The sequence below is a fragment of the Podarcis filfolensis genome (assembly GCF_964270895.1).
Source record: "Podarcis filfolensis genome assembly, chromosome: 10".
NCBI lineage: Eukaryota > Metazoa > Chordata > Lepidosauria > Squamata > Lacertidae > Podarcis > Podarcis filfolensis.
This window is the reverse complement of record NC_139612.1, coordinates 39,828,931-39,848,693: the sequence shown is the minus strand read 5'-3', so window position 1 is coordinate 39,848,693 and position 19,763 is coordinate 39,828,931. Positions and strand designations below refer to the sequence as shown.

The 19,763-nt window shown below is 42.5% G+C and overlaps 1 protein-coding gene and 1 long non-coding RNA gene across 4 annotated transcripts in view; one reads left to right on the top strand and one right to left on the bottom strand.

The window, feature by feature from the left end:
- Positions 1–650: 650 nt before the first annotated feature.
- SOCS2 (suppressor of cytokine signaling 2) lies at positions 651–7,291 on the bottom strand. Of its 3 annotated transcripts, none has more exons than XM_083573489.1 (3): positions 5,122–7,291; positions 4,473–4,736; positions 651–2,879 (listed from the first exon to the last, which is right to left on the bottom strand). In XM_083573489.1, the coding sequence occupies exons 2-3, from the start codon at positions 4,609–4,611 to the stop codon at positions 2,422–2,424; spliced, it is 597 nt and encodes a 198-aa protein (XP_083429615.1). In that variant the 5' UTR covers positions 4,612–4,736; positions 5,122–7,291; the 3' UTR covers positions 651–2,421. The 3 variants fall into 3 exon arrangements, with proteins under 3 accessions (XP_083429615.1, XP_083429616.1, XP_083429614.1); XM_083573490.1 differs by having other exon boundaries at positions 5,197–7,291; XM_083573488.1 differs by having other exon boundaries at positions 5,431–7,291.
- A 103-nt stretch (positions 7,292–7,394) lies between these two features.
- LOC310743325 overlaps positions 7,395–19,763 on the top strand; it is a 21,923-nt gene continuing 9,554 nt past the window's right edge. Inside the window, exon 1 of the long non-coding RNA XR_014538948.1 lies at positions 7,395–19,747. This is a non-coding gene — a long non-coding RNA (uncharacterized lncRNA). The remainder of the gene's footprint in view (positions 19,748–19,763) is intronic.

The following is a 19,763-nucleotide window of genomic DNA, read 5'->3' as shown; positions in this document are numbered from 1 at the left end:
ACACATAATGAATTCATGGAATTCAGCTGTATGCTGCGGTGCTGACCACTAGCTCAGACAGCTCTAATAGACAAGAGCGTTGGTTTACAAATCACTATCAAGCATGATAGAGCCTTCTGGTTCACCATCAGAACGCCACTGAATACCAGATGCTAGGTCACCACTGTGAGGAAAATCTATTTCCTTACTTGTGGACTTCCCAAAGGCAGCTGACAGGCTACTGGGGGAAAATAATATGCTGGAGTACATGGATCTTTGGTCTGATCCAGCAAGACCTGACTTAAGATTGACCACCCTTCTATTTAACTTCATAGGTGCCAAATTATGAACGCTACAACATGTATTAATATGTAGTAGTATTTGACTTGCGGAAATTCAGTAACACATTTGGTGCTTTTAAACTTTAATGTTGTTGTGGGAATACACTAGACAAACACTGTGGAGCACAGAAAGTACACTAGAACTAACACCACCAATCACAATGTTAGTTACCTAATTTTTGAATAAATGTGTACAAAATGTGATATAATGAGATTTCTCTTTGTCACATATTTGTCAGTGGAGATGAAGGAAGGCAAGGAATGTTTTTTTTTAAGCACTGTACAAGATACTTTTCGAATAACCCAAACACATTAAGGACATGCAGCCTCTGCAATTGTTTACTTTATTTAATACAATCTGGAATCTGACAGCTACAGCCTTGAAAACACAATTTTTAGATCACACAAACTTTCTTGCATTTCAAGGAAATAAGAATAAAAAAATTCTACATTGTAGAAGGAAGTTATAATTGCTGCTATCCATGATCAGGCATGGAAACCACAACTGCAAGGCCGCAGTTTAGGCTTATATAAAGTCTTATTCAAGGGAGGCCTATTATAGGCAGTAAGTGGATCTAAAACAAAAAAGGAGTCTGTCACACTAACAAAAACCTTGGTATACTACCCTAATATAAAAATGATCCACTGGGCCCTTGTAAAAGAGAGTGAAGGGTTTGCTTTTTCAATTCAGCTTTATTTGAAATAAGGTTCCCTTTTAATTAGATTATTCAATGTAGTACAGTCCCCATACATTGAAGGGAGATCATTGTAGCTATATACAAGTAAGCAGAGTCCATTAATTCTGGTTCAATGTGATTAGCTGTCTTACAACCTGATCCTAATCACGTCTGCTTAGAACTCTATTCCATGAACAGTCCAAATGAGACTTGGCTGCAACCCAAGAACACTTATTTCCGAGCAAAAATGAGTAGGGCTGATCAGAAGGTTTTCATAAGTTAATCAGAATCAGAAAGCATTGCTAGGTCAACATTTGGGGGTAAATATGAACAAAACTCTGGTGTTATAATGTTGTAAAAATATCCACTATGTTCTACAATGTCCCAATTTTCAGCCATAAACTAAAATGAACAAGGTATTAACTGAATGAACATGCTGCAATTAATGCTGTAAGAAGACAGCATCTTAGGCAGCCTCAAGCTCATCTTAAAATCAGACAGTTAACCCATTCCTTATAGAACTGCCACCCCACCAAGAACTTCTGTGCCAGTTGTTTATTTTCATCTGGAAATTTATGTCCCAGTATCTAGGTTCTCCTACAGAAATTCTGAAAAGTTTGGAGTACCATAAATGCAGTTAGGAAGTCATTTGCTGCATGGGATCCAGATGTTTGCTCTCACCTTAGCCCTTTTGGTGAGAAGACACTTGCACCTTCTCAGCTCTCGAACTACAGTATTTTGTCACTGGGAAATGTGAATCTCCCACAAGGTACTGTATCGATCGAGATTGCTATTTGCAATACGGTTGCACAAGTCTCAGGGACATGCGTTAGGTAACGCCTATGACATCACTGGTGATGAACCACACAAATCCCACCCTTCGTACAGAAGTGATTTTTCAAAGACAGCCACACCACTAAGAGAACGCTTGAATTAGTTTGTTGTTGTTGGTAGTACAGGAAGAATGCTCCCATTGGTTCTCAAAAGAGAAAACCAGTCAAATGTGGCAGAGCCAAACAATATACAGGTTGGTAGACCTGACTTTTAGATGCAGGACTGCCCCAATATAAAGGAGTAGGATTTTAAGAGCCAAAGGAAGGCATGGATGTGGAAGAATGACAAACCTTTCCTCTGCTCACATCTCAACCTCACTGCAACACAGGCACTTTTCTCAATGAGGTTTAAGAGACTGGCCAATCAGGAGAAACAGCAGAGATTACTCAGCTGCAAAGTTTTGACTGTGGAGTCCTGAGTTCAAGTTACATCACCCCATACCACTTCTACACATAAAGATTACCTTGGCTATTTTCAGAATGACCTTACACAATACATTTTTTTTTGCAGCTGACTGCACAGGGCTTTTGATTTCATAAAACTGTATTCATATCTTTTTTAAAAAAAGCGAGGCAGAGTAGATGATATCTTTATATCCGATATTGATATTCTTTCAAGAATTCCTTCAGTCTTGTTGGCAAAGGAAGTTCCTGGATCTCATTAGTGTATCTGTTTATAGCTACCCTACAGCAGTGCTGTAGAGATGAAGTTGAATGATAGAGAGGTTTATTCAAATACAGGTGGACTGTTCCATTGGAAGGCATTTCAGACGCAGTTCTTCTGTCCTTGCACATAAGAACGTAATATTCAATCAGGTGGACCACACTGTCAAACTGCCGGAGCCTTGACCGAACACAGATAATGGAATCCAGTCGGAATTTGCCATCTTGAAATTCTATGCGTAGGTTGGTAGGTCCGACTGACGTTTTTACTGAAATAGTAAGCAGGTACTCAGAGTGCGAGCTGTCTCTGACCAAGAAAGTCCCTTCAGACGTATCTTGTAATCTCTCCTTGGCTTCTACAACACTCAGGTTACCCCAGTACCATCCTGATAAGAGGAGGAAAACAAAGTTACTCAAGTGGATTCCACTAGAAGGACCCCCACCCCTTTCCAGTCACTACTGAACCAAACACTTACTGGGTGGCCCTGAACAACTCACTGTCTCTCACTCTTAGTGAAAGGGGCCTGTCTCAAGGACAAGAACAATTTTCCTCTGCAGTCCTGCATGTCTCTACCTGAGAATAAGTCCCATTCAACACTGAGGGGCTTACTTGAGTCAGCTGTGTGCACAGAATTGGTCTGCTCAAGTGCTATAACAAGTGACAGAAGTACTTAAGCTCATGCTATCCTGCAATGTGTCTTATTTGATTAACAGTAACTTTAACCCCAAAGTACCCCAACCACGTTCTGATGCCTGAAACTATATGCAGAGAGCACAACAGCAAAGCACAATATAATCTTTACAGATGCAGGCATACTTACAGCCAAAGATTCTTCTTTATCTTGGGCAAAACAAATCAGGGATGGGGAAACCATCCCTTTCAGGTAATAACTTCCCACATCTTCAATCTTTTTTTAAAACTAAAGAGAATATTTTGCTGTCTAGCTTTTGTAGTAAAACTGTTTTCTTTGTTCGCACAAATTCCCATGACAAGGCAGTAAAATTCTAATCACTGCCCTCTTGAAAAGCCTTTCCTGGAAGAAATGTAGGACATAATAAGCTGAAAGACTTTAAGCGAATATTCTGTCCATGTGAGAGATTCTGCTCCATAACTACACTGAACAAATTAAACTGTTTTCTGCACAAGACAGTTCTGTTTCCCCAGAAAGTCTCCAGCGACTCTCGATTCACTGAGAAGGCTGCCCAACAAGTTAAAAGACAGCCTTTGAGAGGCACCGTTATCCTTGAAGCAATCCTAATAGCGACACCCCGCAAAATACACGTCTGTAACCCGAGGTACCACTGTAATCCACACGTATCCCCGCCTCCCAATCCGAAACGTGAAAGCCAAGACACAACGAAGTTGTGGCACACCACTATAGAAGTTTCTTTAATGCTTAGAAAGGGAGAGAGTGGATTTTTCGTTTTCTTCTCCTTCGCAAAGCCTCGCCCTGAGATCACTATACAAGATGGGTGATTTTCTACCTCGCTCCGCTCATTATTTTAGGTCGCGAATGATCGGAACGAAAACCGCGACGCAGCTTTCGAGGGAGCCTCCTCAACGGCAAAGGGGGGAGGAGGGGGGAGCATTCAGGCTTGCGGGGTATTTTTGACTCGCATCTCGAGCCCAAGCTCTTGCTCTTCCTCCCCCGACGCGCGGCCCCCGAAGTTGCGCGTCCCATTTCCCGATCCTACAGAACGCGCGCAGATGTCGCGGTCGTCCTCTCGGGAACCCGATCCAGGTCCGCTTTTCCTCCCAGCCCTTCCCACGCTACAGCCCCGAAGGCACTGGCAGGGAAGGAGGCGGGGAGCCCCTCCGGTTCCCACAACCGCACAAGTCCCCCCCTTTGTATCTGGCCATTGTCCGGGGAGCGCAGCAAAAGCAGAAACCCCCAGCCTTTTCCTCTTTGGTCACCCCGGGGCAACCCCGGAGGGACCTTCACCCCGCCAAGGCCACGACTGCTCCCAATCGGACTTACCTGCGAGCCTCAACTCCCGCATGGCGAACTCCAGGCGCTCCTCCTCGGAAGGCTCCGCCGCCACTGCCGCTCCGGCAGCCTCCCACTGGGGCCCAGTCCTGTCGGTGCCATCCGAGGATTCGTCCGTGCGCAGGGTCATTTGGGGGCTCGAGGTTTGGGAGAGGGGGAGGGCGAGCGAGCGAGCTAGGAGCGCCGTGCCCCGGCCCCGAGGCCCCGGCGGCTGCCCCAGCCCATCCGGATCCCGGCCGCCAGCAACCTGCAACCCTGCGGGAGAGAAAAAGAGCCGGTGGCCGCTTAGGAGCGCTCCTGCGGAATCCCGCTAGGCTGGGGCGCCTTGCAGAGCATCCGCTGAAAGGAGAGCGAGCGCAAGAGGTCCTTCCCGCTTCGCCCCGATTTCCTCGCAGGGGAGGCGGCTCTCCCGCCTTCGGGCAAGCACTAGAGAAGGTGGGGAAGGGCCCCTCGCCGGTTTCCACCTGGGCCAGACCCGGGACAGCGCGATCGGGCTCCCTCTGGCTGGCCTCAAGGTGGAGCGCCTTCTCCTCGCTTTGCAGGCAGCCAGGCGCGCGGGCTGCTGTCGAGGAAACACGCGGTGGGCGGCCCCGGGGGCTAGCCGGGGGGGGGGGCGCCGCGCGCACTCCGGAAAACTTACCTCCGCCTGCAAGCGCCGCATGGATTCCCCGCTTCCCCCTCCCCGCACTGGCCGAAGGCGCTTGCAGGAGCTCGCCTTTGTTTTGGGAACCCGGGAGGCCAACGCAGGCGCTCGCCCGCCAGCCTCGCTTTTGTTGCAAGAGGGAGAAGCGCGGTGCTGGCTAGGCGGAGACGGATCGGCCAGCAGCGGCGGCTCTGTCTCTCTCCACACGCCCCCCCCCCCAGCCCCCGGCAAGCCTGGCTCTCTCGCAGCGGGGGCAGGCAGGCAGGCGAGCGCAGGTTATTCTTCTCTGCAAAGGGCTGTTACTACCAAGGGCAGGAAATCTGCATGTGACGCCGTGACGCCCAGCAAACAATTCCCGGCGGGCTGGAGGGATTTTCTCGCTGGCGCACGCGCGCGCACACACTACCAACCCCGCCGCCGGGTAGGGGTGAGGGGGGGGGAGAGAGAGGCAGGCATAACGAAGAGGACAGAATGCACGTGGGGAACGCTTCAAACACCCCTCCCCCCCCCGGACTCGCTGCATTATTATTTATTTGCTCTGAAGGAATTGGGGCCGGCAGCTTTCAACGGGGGGGTGGGGGTGGCGGGGGTCCTGCATGGCTTCTCAGCTCGACTGCAGCTTGCAAACTTCAAAACAAGGAGGCGCGTCGTCGGGAGCGAGTTTGTGCTCGGCTCCGCCGCCTCCTTTGCCCGTCTCCTGCGCCGCCTTCCTTCGCTCCCTCCCTCCCTTCCTCGAATGGTAAAAATGCAAAGGCCGCTTTCCAAGAACTTTCCAGGAACCGCGTCACGTGACAGCCCGGCTCCTGCGCCTCGGCTTTCAATGGGGCTCGTCTTGCAGCAGCAGCAGCGGCCGCCGCTCCTTTCTCTCGCGCTCTCCTCACAATAGGAGTGGGAGAGAAGTGGTGCGGTTGCAAAAACAAAACATAAGCTCCTGTCGCCCTGAATAACAGCCTCGCCTGCCCGCCTGCCCGCCCGCCCGCCCCTGAAAATGGTTTTTTTTGCAATTGCTAGGAAGCAGCCATTTCTTCCGACTGACCGGTTGCCAATGGAAAAGAGTCGATGCTGCAGCTTTTGTTGTTGTTGTCAGAGAGATTCTGGTGTCTGTAGTTATTGAAAGAGAACTGACCGGAGAAACGTGCCAGTGGCCCAATGGGTTAGTGCATCTGGCTGTTAACCAGAAGGTTGGTGGTTCGAGACCACCCGGGGACGGCTGCATTGCAGAGGGTTGGACTAGATGACTTTGGGAGTCCCTTTCAACTGACGATTCTATGAAATGTGTCGTACGAAACTGGTCGGGCTGACTGGAGATATGTGACCGTTCCTTCATCGCGGGGAGCTAGGCCGAACCTGCGTGTCGATGGCGCGCGAATCTGTTCTGTGTGTACGTGGCAGACGCGTGTACGTACTCTGGTAAGCCTCCATTGGCTGCGCAGCTTCGCGTTGCGTGTACACTGCCTTCGCCGAGTACGTGTGTGCGATTGTGACACGGTGATCGGTCGGTGCTTTCCGTTCGAAAGTGTGCAGTGGCCCAGAGGTGCCAGTTTAAGAGGCAACGAAATCGCTGTTGTTAATGGTCGAATAGGTAATGTGCATTCCTTCAAAATGTGGTAAGCTAGCCGTTTTAGATCTGCTTGTTTCCCCCAGAAGGAATGGGCATTGTGTGCCAGTGAGTTTGTACTGGGGAAAATCTATAGTCATTTCTAATGATTTATTCCTGTACATTCACTTGTAAATAAATCCTGTTGAACACAGTGGGGCTTCATTCCAAATAAACATAGGATTTGGGTTGCAAAGTGGCTAAGGATACAATTGATCCATTCCTCTTAGTGAACAAAATGAAATTGCCCATAAGGGGTGCACTGTGAATAACCAAACATTATCCCACCACCTCACCAAGTTTAGTAAAGCTCACGAAATGAAGGCAATTTGTTTCTGTCTTGTTGGAGAATTTCCCCATGTAATTGGCATTGGGCTTGATACTGCATCATATGCATGGACAGAGAAAACAGGTTCCTACAAACACACCATCACTGTTTACTTTAAGGATGTGTATTAAGAAAAACCTTTTGGCACCTGCTTGTGGTGGTTTAGAACCTGTAAAAGACTAGGAACCTGTTTTACTAGTTGGTACTGAATGCAGTGAAATATTGTTAATGAGAGGTCTACTCTATAAATTACTATTGGGCACTGAATAATCAATCAATCAATCAATCTTTAGTAAGATAATGCCTTAGGCACTGAAAATAAAACAATGGTGTGCTTAAATCTTTTTCTTTAACTTTTGTGGCGGCAGGAAAGCAACACAAAATGTTATTGTGATAGAGATATCACATTTATGAATGTGTGGCATGTTATCCCAAGCAAGCCCCAGTCATGTTTATGTGGAATTTGGTCCTAGTGAGATTATTACTATTTATTATTTATTAAATTTTTATATAGCACTGTATCTGTAGATCTTAGGGCGGTTCACAACATAAAAGATGAAAGATACTCTCTCCCAAGTGAAGTGTGTGTAGAATTGCAGCCTTAAACTGCAGCTCTGAATGGTTGTAAATACAGGGTTCAGACTTAGGGCCACATCACACATCAAGCATTTGGTTCCACTGTATTTTTATTTTAAATAGAAAATCCAGGGTGTTCATCATGCTTTACACCTTTCCCTCCTCAGGCTGGCAGGAGGGTGAAGCCCATGTAATGCTGGCCTTGAATTACATTTGACTTTTATTTTACTTAGAAAGCATAAACCCTACCCTTTCTGTGCAATTTAAATTAAACAATTACAAATAAAGAAGCCCCATGGAGGAAGTAAAACAGCATAACAATGGAAACATAAACAATACACCAACATAAAACCCATCTGCTGCAAGACAGTTTGTTACATGGAAATACAAAAATAAAATCTCTTCACATTTATTACTAAAGCTGAGAAAATAATGAAAGGCTCATACCTTTTAAAAATGCAGCACCCAGGCTAGTTTTGGGATTTAGGGCCATATAATGCCAATTCTGTGTGAGCTCCTCTGATCTGCATTTGGTTCCTATGCAAGGGGCTGGTTCTTAACTTCGCAATTCAGTACTTTCCATGTTTACTTAGAAGTAAGTCCCACTGTCTTTGAGAGGTTTACTCCCTAGTTAAAAGTGTTTATGATTGCACCCTTAAAACTCTTAGTGATCTGGGACTAGGGTATTTGAGGAAGAGTATCTTTTTTCATGTGTACCTGCCTCCTTACAGTGCTATTGCCTATCACGGTTAGTGGCTGCCATAGAGAGGACTTTCTCAGGAATGGCTCTCAGGTTGTTTGAGCCAATGGCCTCACGAAAGACCATTTACCAGAATTTAGGACTGTGACTCCTTTAAATGGGCTTCAGAGACTTGTTCAGTTTGACAGGCATTTTATGGTTTATAAATAAATTTTATGGTTTAAATACCTGATCGGTTTTCTTGGTTGTTGTATTCCATTCCCACTTATTATTTTCTTCTGATAGGTTTGTTATTTTTGGATTGTATCCTGCTTTCATTTTTGTTCCACTTTTTGAATTGTTATGTTGAAAAGGCAAGTTTCCTAGATAAATAAGTAAAATATTTATGTGTGCTTCAAACTACGTTGTATCTGTCTGTTGTAAGCAATTGTTATGAATAGGGAGTACTTTGATCCCCCTACGTTTACTTCAAATAATTGGGGTTTGCTTCTAGCTAAGGCCACGGTTCTTGGGTTACTTTCCAGGAAGCAATTTCCACTGGAACTTGTGTCTAAGTAAACATGCTCAGGATCTGGTTTATATGGGTTTTTAAAATTTGTAGGTGTTAATTCATTTCCTGAACACATCATGTAGAGAGTAATATGTAACTGGCTATTTGTCCAGTTCAAGACGGCTGTGGTGGCAAAGTAGAAAACGGCATTGTAGATTTCCATGTTTCTAATTCTAATGCTATATTAAAATCTCTTGCTTTTGACTGAGTTGAGAAAAGTAATTTGCAAGCATATCTGTTTAGAGCACTTTGTCCCATGAGTACATTATTTCTAGCACTAGATGGTTAAAAGTACATTTTCAGTGCATTGGATTTCTATTTACTACTTTGTTGTCTTCAAATTTGGGCTCCAATCCTGGGCCTAGTTCCTTGTGAACCATGAACTTATTTAATGAGCTTACCTTGTGAACTCTGAGCTTACCTCTGAGTAAATTGCATAGGACTAAGCATGATTATCAAATTATGTGTAGTAAACACCTTCTGAGATATATCCACGTGTTAAAACTTGTTACTACTTAAGTATACAATTATGTGACAGATATACCTTATAGTTAAGCTATAATTTATTGGCATTGGATAACTTAATAATTCTAGTTCAGAAACATTAGTTTCCCTTCTGGGGGACAACAACTTTGTAAATATTCCTAAGGCACTTCCTACATTTTTGGTTTGTCTTGTATGTACTAGAATTAATGTCAGCAGAACAGGTCCGTGGGTGTTTTTAAAAATTCAAAGCACAGTTGGGAACAAATCTGTTATGGAAGACAGTTTCATTTAATATGGCCTAGTTTTAGACTTGAAAAAAATCCTTAAGCCCATCTGATTCATCCTGAAAAAATTCTGCAATGTATTCCGAGACAAATACGTCTTTATTAAGTATTTGTGGTACGTGACTTCATCCAGTTTTTGTTTGTTAATATTTTTTTTTAGATATAAACAGCATCTTTAGACTTTCTCTGCCACTAAATTGCTTTCTCATGATCCTTTGTTTGAATTTTCAAGAAACCTTTTCAGCTTCCTGCTGTAAAGAGAAATATGGGGTCACTAAAAAAGGATTTCCAAAGGGTTATGGGGCAAGTAATATAAAAATACAGAGGAAGTTACTCTCCCTCAGATTTAATTACAGAAAAAAGACTCATTTGAGTTCTTGTACTTTGGCAAGTAGATTAATTAATTACCTATTCTTTTATTATGTTCTACCTCCAAGGAACTCAGGGAGTCTTCCAAGGTTCTCACTTTTTTGGCCTAACCATGCAAAAGGTAGGTTAGGCAGGGAGAGAATGTGACTGGCCCAAGGTCAGCTGGGGAACTTCAAGACCGATTGGGGATTTGATTCTAGAACAGTACATAGTACAGTACCCTAATCACTACTTAGGAAAATTATGGGATCTTGCAGCATTTAATTGAGAACAAAATCTGCTTTTCCCCTCTAGTGACTGTAGTACTGAAATGCAGAGAACAGAAAGCCTCCCTCTGGAGTAATAGCAGCTGGTGGGTCCAGTTGTTGTTATTTTCATATTTAGGATTGTGTGGCAGTGCTTTCAATATTTGTTTCTTGGGCTAGTATTTTAATATGTCACGGTATTTTTCAAAACTTTTTGAGTTATCCCCCTTCTTTTCCCCTGCTGTTCTCACTTCCAAATTGAACCTGAATACCGGAAAATTCAGGACAGATAAAATCAACGCAGCATGTAGTTGATAGGATTCACTCCCACAAGATATAGTGATGGCCACCAACATGGATGGCTTTAAAAGAGAATTAGACAAATTCATGAAGGATAAGGCTGTCAATGACTACTAGAAAAGAAGGCTATGTTCTACCTCCACTTCAAGAGGCAGTATGCCTCTGAACACTAGTTTATGGGAATCAAATAGGGAGACTGCTGCTGCTTAGGGGCTTTATACAGGCATCTGCTTGTCCCCTTTGAGGACAAAGATGCTGGACTAGATGGGCCTTTGGCCTGACTAGCTGTATTCTTATGTAAACCTCAAAAAGTGGGGAAATGAAGATTTTTTTTTGCTAGTGAGATGTAGTCTAATTTTCTGGAAGAAATTTGGTACGAAAATGAAGGATGCGATGGCAGTGTTTCAATAAGAAATCATTTGGTATCTTAAATATGAATTTTGGGGGGCATGACTGCTGTACTGTCCATACTTACCTGGGAGTAAGCTCTATTGAACTCAGCGATGCTGACTTCTGAATGCATTGGCTCAACCAGTAAAATACATTGAAGTATATTAAAGGTTTTTCATCAGCCAGCTGAAATGTAACCTTTGTCTTTTGTTTGGAAATACAAGTGATCTTAAAAAAAAAAAGAAGTTGTATCATTTAGGGAACTTGAAGTTGGAATCCCTACCAAAGAAAAAAAAAGTATGCAACCTGATTATTTGCCTGACTTCCTCATTTGTTTCTGTTTCTTTATTTATCCTAGACCAGGATGGATTTGATTTAAATCAAATCAATTTAAATCACTATTCAGTAAGACTTGATTTAAATCACTATTCAGTAAGACTTGATTTAAATCATATTTTTTTACAGAAAGACTCATTCTTGCTGGTATAATCTTAATATTTACAACCAGATGGAGGTTTCATTTTCGGAATAATAATTTTTTTAAAAATAATAGATTTTTTTTTAAAAAAAATCATTGCTTTTTATCCACCCTGTTCTAGACCCTTCCAGATTAGAAAGCAACTTTCAGTTCTGACATTTCTCAGTGATCGCAAGGATTGTAGACTGAAAGTGAATCAAGCTCCACCTTCCATTCTCCCAGTCTTGTTTTCAACCTGAGTTCTTGGCTCCAGTTTATTAATGTAGATAAGATAACAAGCATTTTCTAACCTACAGAGAGACTGGTTTGATTCCCTCCCTCTCCACACCTTCTGAAGGGTGTGGCCAGTGCAGCAAGGGCCATGGTGAGTGATTTGATGGAAGCCTGGCTGCAAACTTAACCACACTTGCTAGGGCTGGGGGTCTCAATTTGGGGGGGGGGCCTGGGGCACATTTGGAAATCCAATAAACTGTAGACAGACATGGCAAAATACCCATCTGGCAGAGGAATAAAAAACAGTAATGCTCAGAATCACACATGCACGCCAATAAAAAGAAAACAAACCCGTAAGCCAAACACATATGTACCCAAAACAAATATACACAGACCCAAAAACAAAATAGGTGATTTCCCAACCCCCAAAGCAAAAAAAAACCCTCAATCTAAATATTTGTTAGGGTCAGGAGGCCTTGGTGAGTACCAAGAGGTGTGCCTGAGGGGGCCACATTGAACTCAGGCTTTCTTCTGAATAAATTTGGTTAGGATTGTACTGTCAAACTGGTAAACGCCTTCTAGCAACGAGTTACAGACTGGATGAGAGTAAAAGCTTAAAATACATTTCCTCTTTTGCCCTGCTCGTTGCAAAAATGAAGATTCGGAGAACAGGGTTACATTCAATGAGCTATGGGAAGGTGTAATATGTTTTCTGACAAATGGAAGACAATGTTACATAATTAACAGTGTGTTGAATTTGGACTACAGGGGACCAGAGTTGAGATCCTTGAGAGGGAGAAAACAAAGCAACACATAAATGCAGTGATTTTTTTTTTCTAAAATAAAAATGTTTAGAGGTACTCTCATTTTCCTACTCATATTGAAATACTGCCCCGCAATGAGGCCAAACTTAGATTCACAAAATGTTTAGGGGTATGCATATCCCTGCGTACCCCCAGAAAAAAGCACTGCACAAATGCAAACTTTTTCCGACTCCTTACTGAAAAGAGAATATACATGCTTGTACTTGAGACCCTTTTTTACTGCAGTATTGCTGAGGCTCTTCACATATTTTCTCACTTAAGCAAGAATTTTTTTTGTAACCAAAGTGGCATAGCAGAATGTGACAAATAACATGACAACTTTACTGTTTTTCCTGAAAAAAAGTATGCCAATTAAATTGAACACATGAATTTGCCTTATACTGAAGGCCAGACTAGATGCAATATTTAAAAATACATCTTTGCATTAACATGCAAATTGTAAAAAATGCAAATAGAAGGGCTGATAATTGGGATCATCGTAGGCATAGCAGTTGCAGGGTGTGAGTCTAACCCGTTCCTCCCCTGCTGTGGTCCTAACAAAAAATTATCCTGCAACATTACCGTTCCCAATGTGCTTGTAGTATTTATTTCCCTGCTGTATTTTGAACTCTCTGGATACTCTTCAGTAAGCAATTCTCAATCTGTTTCCCCACCTTAAAAGAATTCTTTATTCATAACTACAAATTTAACGCAGAAGTTTGTTGTGAAACAGAAAGCAACTAACTAACTAACTAACTCTATGCTTATCTATCACATGGATGAAAGATGGGGTTCCCAGACTATGGCTGCATTTGTTTATATCCGGAATTATTTCCAGAATTATTTCCAGCCTTGAACTGGCCATTGAAATCTTATGTTTGCCTTAAAATTGGATATTATGGGGTGGGGAAATTTTATGTTCTTATTTGCTTTAGTACATATTGGCTTAAGGTTATTATGTATATCTGATGGTTTGACGAAAACTTGTTTTTTGTGTTTTTAAAGAAATCAGCAATTCTGAGAATTCAGGCAGAAAGTGAGTAATTCTGAGAATTCAGGAAGTGTGCTGCATGCCACTCCTTCCTCCATTTGAGCCAACACAGACTTTGAGACTCGGATCCCAACAGGTTTTACATAATGGCACCCATGCAAGTCTAGCTCTGTGTGCCAGTGTCAACTATTATGTTGGGGTGGGAGGAAGTATCCCTGCCCGCCTTCCACATGCTGCTTTCTTTGGTCTTGGAAGAAAAAACTAGCACTTGGCTTTCAACATAGTATTTCTCTCCTTCCTGCTTTCAGTTCAGACTTAGCATAGGAAGACCTGTTTTCTGGCCCTGCCACAGGATGGGCTCTTCTCCAATTAGAACATCGGGAATGCTTGGCAAGAATAAACTTCAGGAATACTTGGCTGCGTTGATTTTTCAGTCACCTTTATTTCCTCGGGCTCTTTGTAGCTCAGTTCCCCGCCCCTGCCCCCCCCACATATACATTGTTCTTGGGTGTGAACATGCCCATGCAAAGGTACAATTAGTTTGTGAGACAGCATGTGGCTTAGCTTACACTGAAGTTATATAGCCATGCTATAACAACAGAATAATTATATTGCAATTCCTTGATGTAACCATGCAGTGTTGCTGCAGAAATGTTGCTCTTGATTATAATGATGATAAAATATATTAACTAGATTTGGTTGATAACCTGAGTTGAACCTGAAGCCCAGCAGGTATCTTCTTAACACCATTTTGTACAATTCTGGTATAAAATGGAATTGACTTTCACCATAGAGTTGCCAAGGGATAAAGCATGGTGTCTATTGAGAACCATGGCTAATGACAATTTTCATTTTACAACAGAAGTACAGACGAGGGATGACAGTATCTTACTCAGTCTTTAAAGGTGATGGTCCAGTTGGAGGAGTTGCCTCTTCCTTAACAACCGTTTTGGGGTGATCCCAGACACCTGCTAGGCAAGAATTTGAATCCACACCTTTTTATTTTGCTCGGGGCTGGGACATGGTTGAAGAATATGAAGAAGTGGAAACCTACAAGGAATTGTTGGAGGCAGGTGAGAGAAATTACTAGTTTGGTTCCTTATGGAATTTATGCCATACTCTTCAAAAGGTGAAGCTTGCAATAAAACAAAAGCCTTGAAATGCTATCTTCTATTTTAATTTATTGAGTTTATTAGCTCTAATCCAGTCCATTACCCAGGAACAATTTATATGTGCATTAAATTTTGTTACCTGTCTAATAGCGTGCTTCTGTAGAACCAATTGAAAAGACAGTGGTATTTTCTCTTAATTTCTGCACCTGCTAATTATAATGTACAACAGATTAAGGTTTATTACACCTGCTCCACCCACTTAACAATAAACAAACAATCTAGCCTCTAGATGGGGAAACAGGAATATCAGGTTTAAGCTTGCTGATGGCTGCAAAGCATTTTAGATGCAATTAAGATAATAAAATTGTGAGGGAAACCTGTTGAGGCCTTTGTACTCCTGACTGCAATCTGGTGAATGAAGGAGGACAGCTTGTTGCTATCTAATTCATTTAACCTACCTAAAATGAGAGAGTGAAACCAACATTTTGGTAAGGACAACTGAATTTGTAGAAAACTAAGGAACTACCATCGGTACCGGTAATTGTGTCATTTTATCACATTTACTTAGAAGACCCACTGAGTCAGTGGAACTTATTCCCAAATAAGTATGCATTGAATTTCACCCTTTTAGCCCTGTCCCACACAAATAGCAGGCAAAGCCAAGGGGCCCTGGGACAATGAGAATGCAAAGCATGTACTTTACCTCTGCGGTACCCAGGATTGGTTTGGGGTCTTGTGTTTTTCAGAAAAGAAATACAATCTGTATTCACGGATACTTTCAACGCAGATGCAATTAGATTACAGGCACCCACCCCCAACGTATTCCCATGTTAGTGTAACACAATGCAAACATCATTTAAGTATCCCTAAAATCTTGAAAGACCTATACCAGTGAGACTGCATTTCTGCTTTTTGTGTGTGCGATGGATTGCTGTTCATTATTAATACTGCACATTAAAACTTCAAATATAAAATCCAAGCACTTAGTCCATGCACAGGGGTTACATAAGTGCTATCTTTGTGGTTAAGTAGCAAACTACTATCTGAAATATAACTTTGTTTTAGGTATTCTATCATTAGCTTATTCATGAAAGCAACAGTGAATGAGCAAGCAGTGTTCCCAAATATATGAACAAAGCAGTGAAAAGGTTCAAGATGTTATACCACAGTGGCCTCTCTCTGTGGTTTTTGTATAATGAAAAGCAGCAGAGAGAGCCTGGAATCAGAGGGTGGTATTGAATTAAGTTCTACTCAACCGTATACCCATTGAAATTAATGAACCTGCCTTAATTAAGTCAATTAATGTTATTTATATATTTGGTGCATTTATATCCCACCTTTTCCTCCATGGGACTCAAAGTGGCTTACATAGTTATCATGCCCCTCATTTAATCCTCACAACAACCCTGTGAGGTAGCTTAGGCTGAGAGATGGTGACTGGCCCAAGGTCACCCAGTGAGCTTCATGGCCAAGCGGAGAATTGAACTCTGGTCTCCCAGGTCCTAGTCCGACTCTCTAACCACTGCACCACCACTGAAAAGATAAAGTTAGTTGAATACCACCAAGAGATTCAAGAGAGATGCTTAACTCTTTCTTCTCCAGCCATCATCTTGCTCAGTCACTCCCCAAGCTGCTTTCTCACTGCTGGAGAATACAGGCACAGCTCATTTGAGGAGATTAGATAGATAGATAGATAGATAGATAGATAGATAGATAGATAGAAAGAAATGGGCGAGGTAAGTTGCAGTTGATTGGGAAGAGGTTTGCACTCCTTTTGTCAGCTTGTTTTAAAAATCTTCCACTCACCCCTTTTTGTAGTTTCTAAATGATTGGGTGTTTTAAGCACATTTAACTGCTGCCATTGCATTTCATTTGATCCTTACAGCTTTGGGGGGAAGTGAGCAATTCTCTGTGTCAGAAAGGCTTCTTCCACATATTTAAAAGTTAAGATCTGTTTGAAGTGAAGAATTAAAACACTACTGTAGTAAGCTAAGGGAGTGAGAATACTGTACACATAGAGCCTCACATTAACTGGAAATATCAGCATAACTGAGTACATGTGCAAATCATAGGGGCGGTAGGCCTGCTTCTATCTGCAGTAGCCAGAGAGCAGGGACTTTTGCAAACCCTAACAAAGTGTTTTGCTGTGTGTGCAGGGAAGAATAGTCTGATGTTCCTGGGGCAGACCGTAATGATCTGCCTGCCTCCGCTGTAGCCAATACACTCATGGAGATGTTTGGTACTGTTGACTGAAGCATCTCAACACTCATGCACTTTCCGTATCCAATTAGTGCAGAGCTTGGAGCCCTCTTCTGTTCATAACTGAAATAAGAACAGCCACAAAATCTGTCTTTCTGCTGTGAGCTGAAATATTTCCTGCTGTCAGTAAAAAAACATATTGCTGGATTGAAATGTTCAAGTCTGGTTTTGTACCAGTTAGAAACACTTTCACCAACTCTCAGGGTTCACATTTTTCATAAGCAAGCACTCTCAACTCATTGAATAATGCTTTTTCTAGATGGAAAAGGCACATAAATACCACAAGCTCATCCCAAGGTAGTTAAATATAAATGTACATTGCTGGTGCTCTATAGCAAATAACAATGGCAAGACCAGTTTTGATTTATTTCCATTTGCATGGCTGTAAGGGACTACTTTGTGGTGGCTTATTAGCATAGCAGTGGCTTTCAGTTTCTTTTAGTTTCCTTTACTGAAGCTCCTTAAGTTTCTAGCTGCCCATTTTGTATTTGTAACCATACACAGCTTCTCAGGATTTATGACTATTGTACACAAGTGGCAAATGATACTCTGTCACTGCAGAATCTGGTGTCACTTTGATGCACTCTGGAAAAGAGAGGCCTAGCTCATTGACAGCACAATCCTATGTGTCTACTCAGGAGCAAATCTAATGTAATACAATTGGGCTTATTGTCAAGTTAACATGTATAGCATTACACGTATGTTCTTGGCCACTTCAAAGCTATTTTAAAGCAGCTGGTAAATGTCTTTGGATTCATCTTGCTTGTTAAATTGAACTTCTGTAAATAATAAGAGTATTAACATGTGCCCTATTTTTATCTTTACATCACCTCCTGCCACTCTTGACTTGCAAACGAAGAGAGGGGAGCTGTTCAGTTCTTCCCCTTCCTTTCAGAGAACCAAGACAAACACATAGTTGCACTTAGGTGTGCCAAATTATTCAGAAAAGTGTAAAACGATCCAGTATTATAGTTCCTTACAAACTGCTTAACTTTCCTGGTGTACCCCACTCATGTTTCAAATTTTCCTCAAATTGTTGATAATGTCTTCAAGTCTTCATTTTACTTCTCTCTCTACCCCCGCCCCCCATTCTAGTACAGTGGTACTTCGGTTCTCGAACAGCTTGGTTCACGAACAACTTGGAACCCGAACGCTGCAAAACTGGAAATAGGTGTTCCGGTTATGAAACTTTTTTTGGAAGCTGAACGTGCCCTGATTTGGCCTTCACTGCCAGGGGGAAAAGGTGCCCGTCGCGGGAGGCCTAGCAGGCTGCACCATGACCCCAAACCCCCACGAGGAACACTTACCTAACCAACAGCGAAGTCCAGTGATGAACTCCAGGTAAGAAAAGCAAACACCAGCCCTTTACCGGCCCTTACCCCCCTCCCAGCTGGTAGCAAGGTGTGTGGCACCTTGCCAGGTAAGCCTACCTGGGAGGGAGGGAGTGGAAAATTTTGGGATTCTGCCTAATGCCTTTGTTTTGGGGAATGTGGAACCCAGTTCAGCTACTGATTGATTGTGTGACTGTGGAAATGGATAAAAGCTCCCCACCCAAACAATGACTATCATCAGTGCAGGTAAGAATTTTTAAAAAAAATTTTTTAATCATCTACAATATTGTCTTATTTATTTTATAGTACAGTATATTGACTATTGCCTTCATTTTATGGATCAGTGGTCTCATTAGAAAGTAATATTCATGTTAAATTGCTGTTTTAGGGGTTGTTTTTAAAAGTCTGGAACAGATTAATCCATTTTGCATTACTTTCTGTGGGAAAGTGTGCCTTGGTTTTGGAACGCTTTGGTTTTGGAACGGACTTCCGGAATGGATTAAGTTTGAGAACCAAGGTACCACTATATGTAGTTAAATTATAGGTAAGTAAAGCCGAGGTCTTGTCTAGCAGTGCCCTCTGCTGGTTGAGACAGCAACGTGTAATGGTAACATCTATAATCAGGAGTGGTTACAGAATAATTCATTTGTAAAACCAAAAAGAAAATGCCACTATCATGACATTGATCTGCTCCCATTTTAATATTCCTTTCCTTTCCAAACACTTAACTGAAATAACGTATTTTGTCTTTCGTAATTTTAGTGCTCTGGGTAACTTGATTCTTTATTTCTTCCAAAAGTGTACAAAACCATTTCCTCTGGTTTAATGTTGCTGTTTTAGTAGCTGCTTTCTGTACGTTTTCTCTTTTTATATATTTTACTTACTGTGATCGGTTAACCTTACTATTGATGGCATGGAACCATATATCTTTCCATTACTTTTCAGATCTGAGTCACCAACTCCCTCATGCCACTTTAATTGAAGTGATGAGGTACAGTTCAGTCTTAGTCTACCTTTCACATACTTGGGGAACTCATGTTTTGCATGCATTTATGCACTTGGTTTTCTGCTTCCAAGATTAATACTTTCCGAGGACATGCCTTTCCTCTCCAACCCACCCAAAGTCGGAGCTTGGAGCATATGTTGCTTCAATTCTTCCGATCTCCATAGGCACCTGGGCAGCAGATGACATGCTGGTTTTAATCAGTGAGAACTGACTCTTTGACAGTGCAGATTAATGGTATAAATTCTCTTACGTTTCCCACCCCCCAAATACTTGTAATGTTTCCAGCTGCCCTAGACAGATCCCACCGAAATGGATTGAGATACTTTTCTAGATCATGTCTTCAACACCTTTCTGTGAAGAGGCTCTCTGGGACATAATCTGTACCATCAGAGGAGCTGATATGTGCCCACCATCCATTTGGAGTTGCTGTTGCCCTACTTTGAAGAAGATGGCTACAAGTGTAAGCAGAAATGGTACAAGAGCACCTGAGAGCTCCATTTAATTTCCCCAACATTAAGCCGAGTTGATGCTTTGGGGAAACTTAAGTCTAGGGACGTGGGTGGCACTGTGGGTTAAACCAGAGCCTAGGGCTTGCCAGTCAGAAGGTCGGCAGTTCGGACT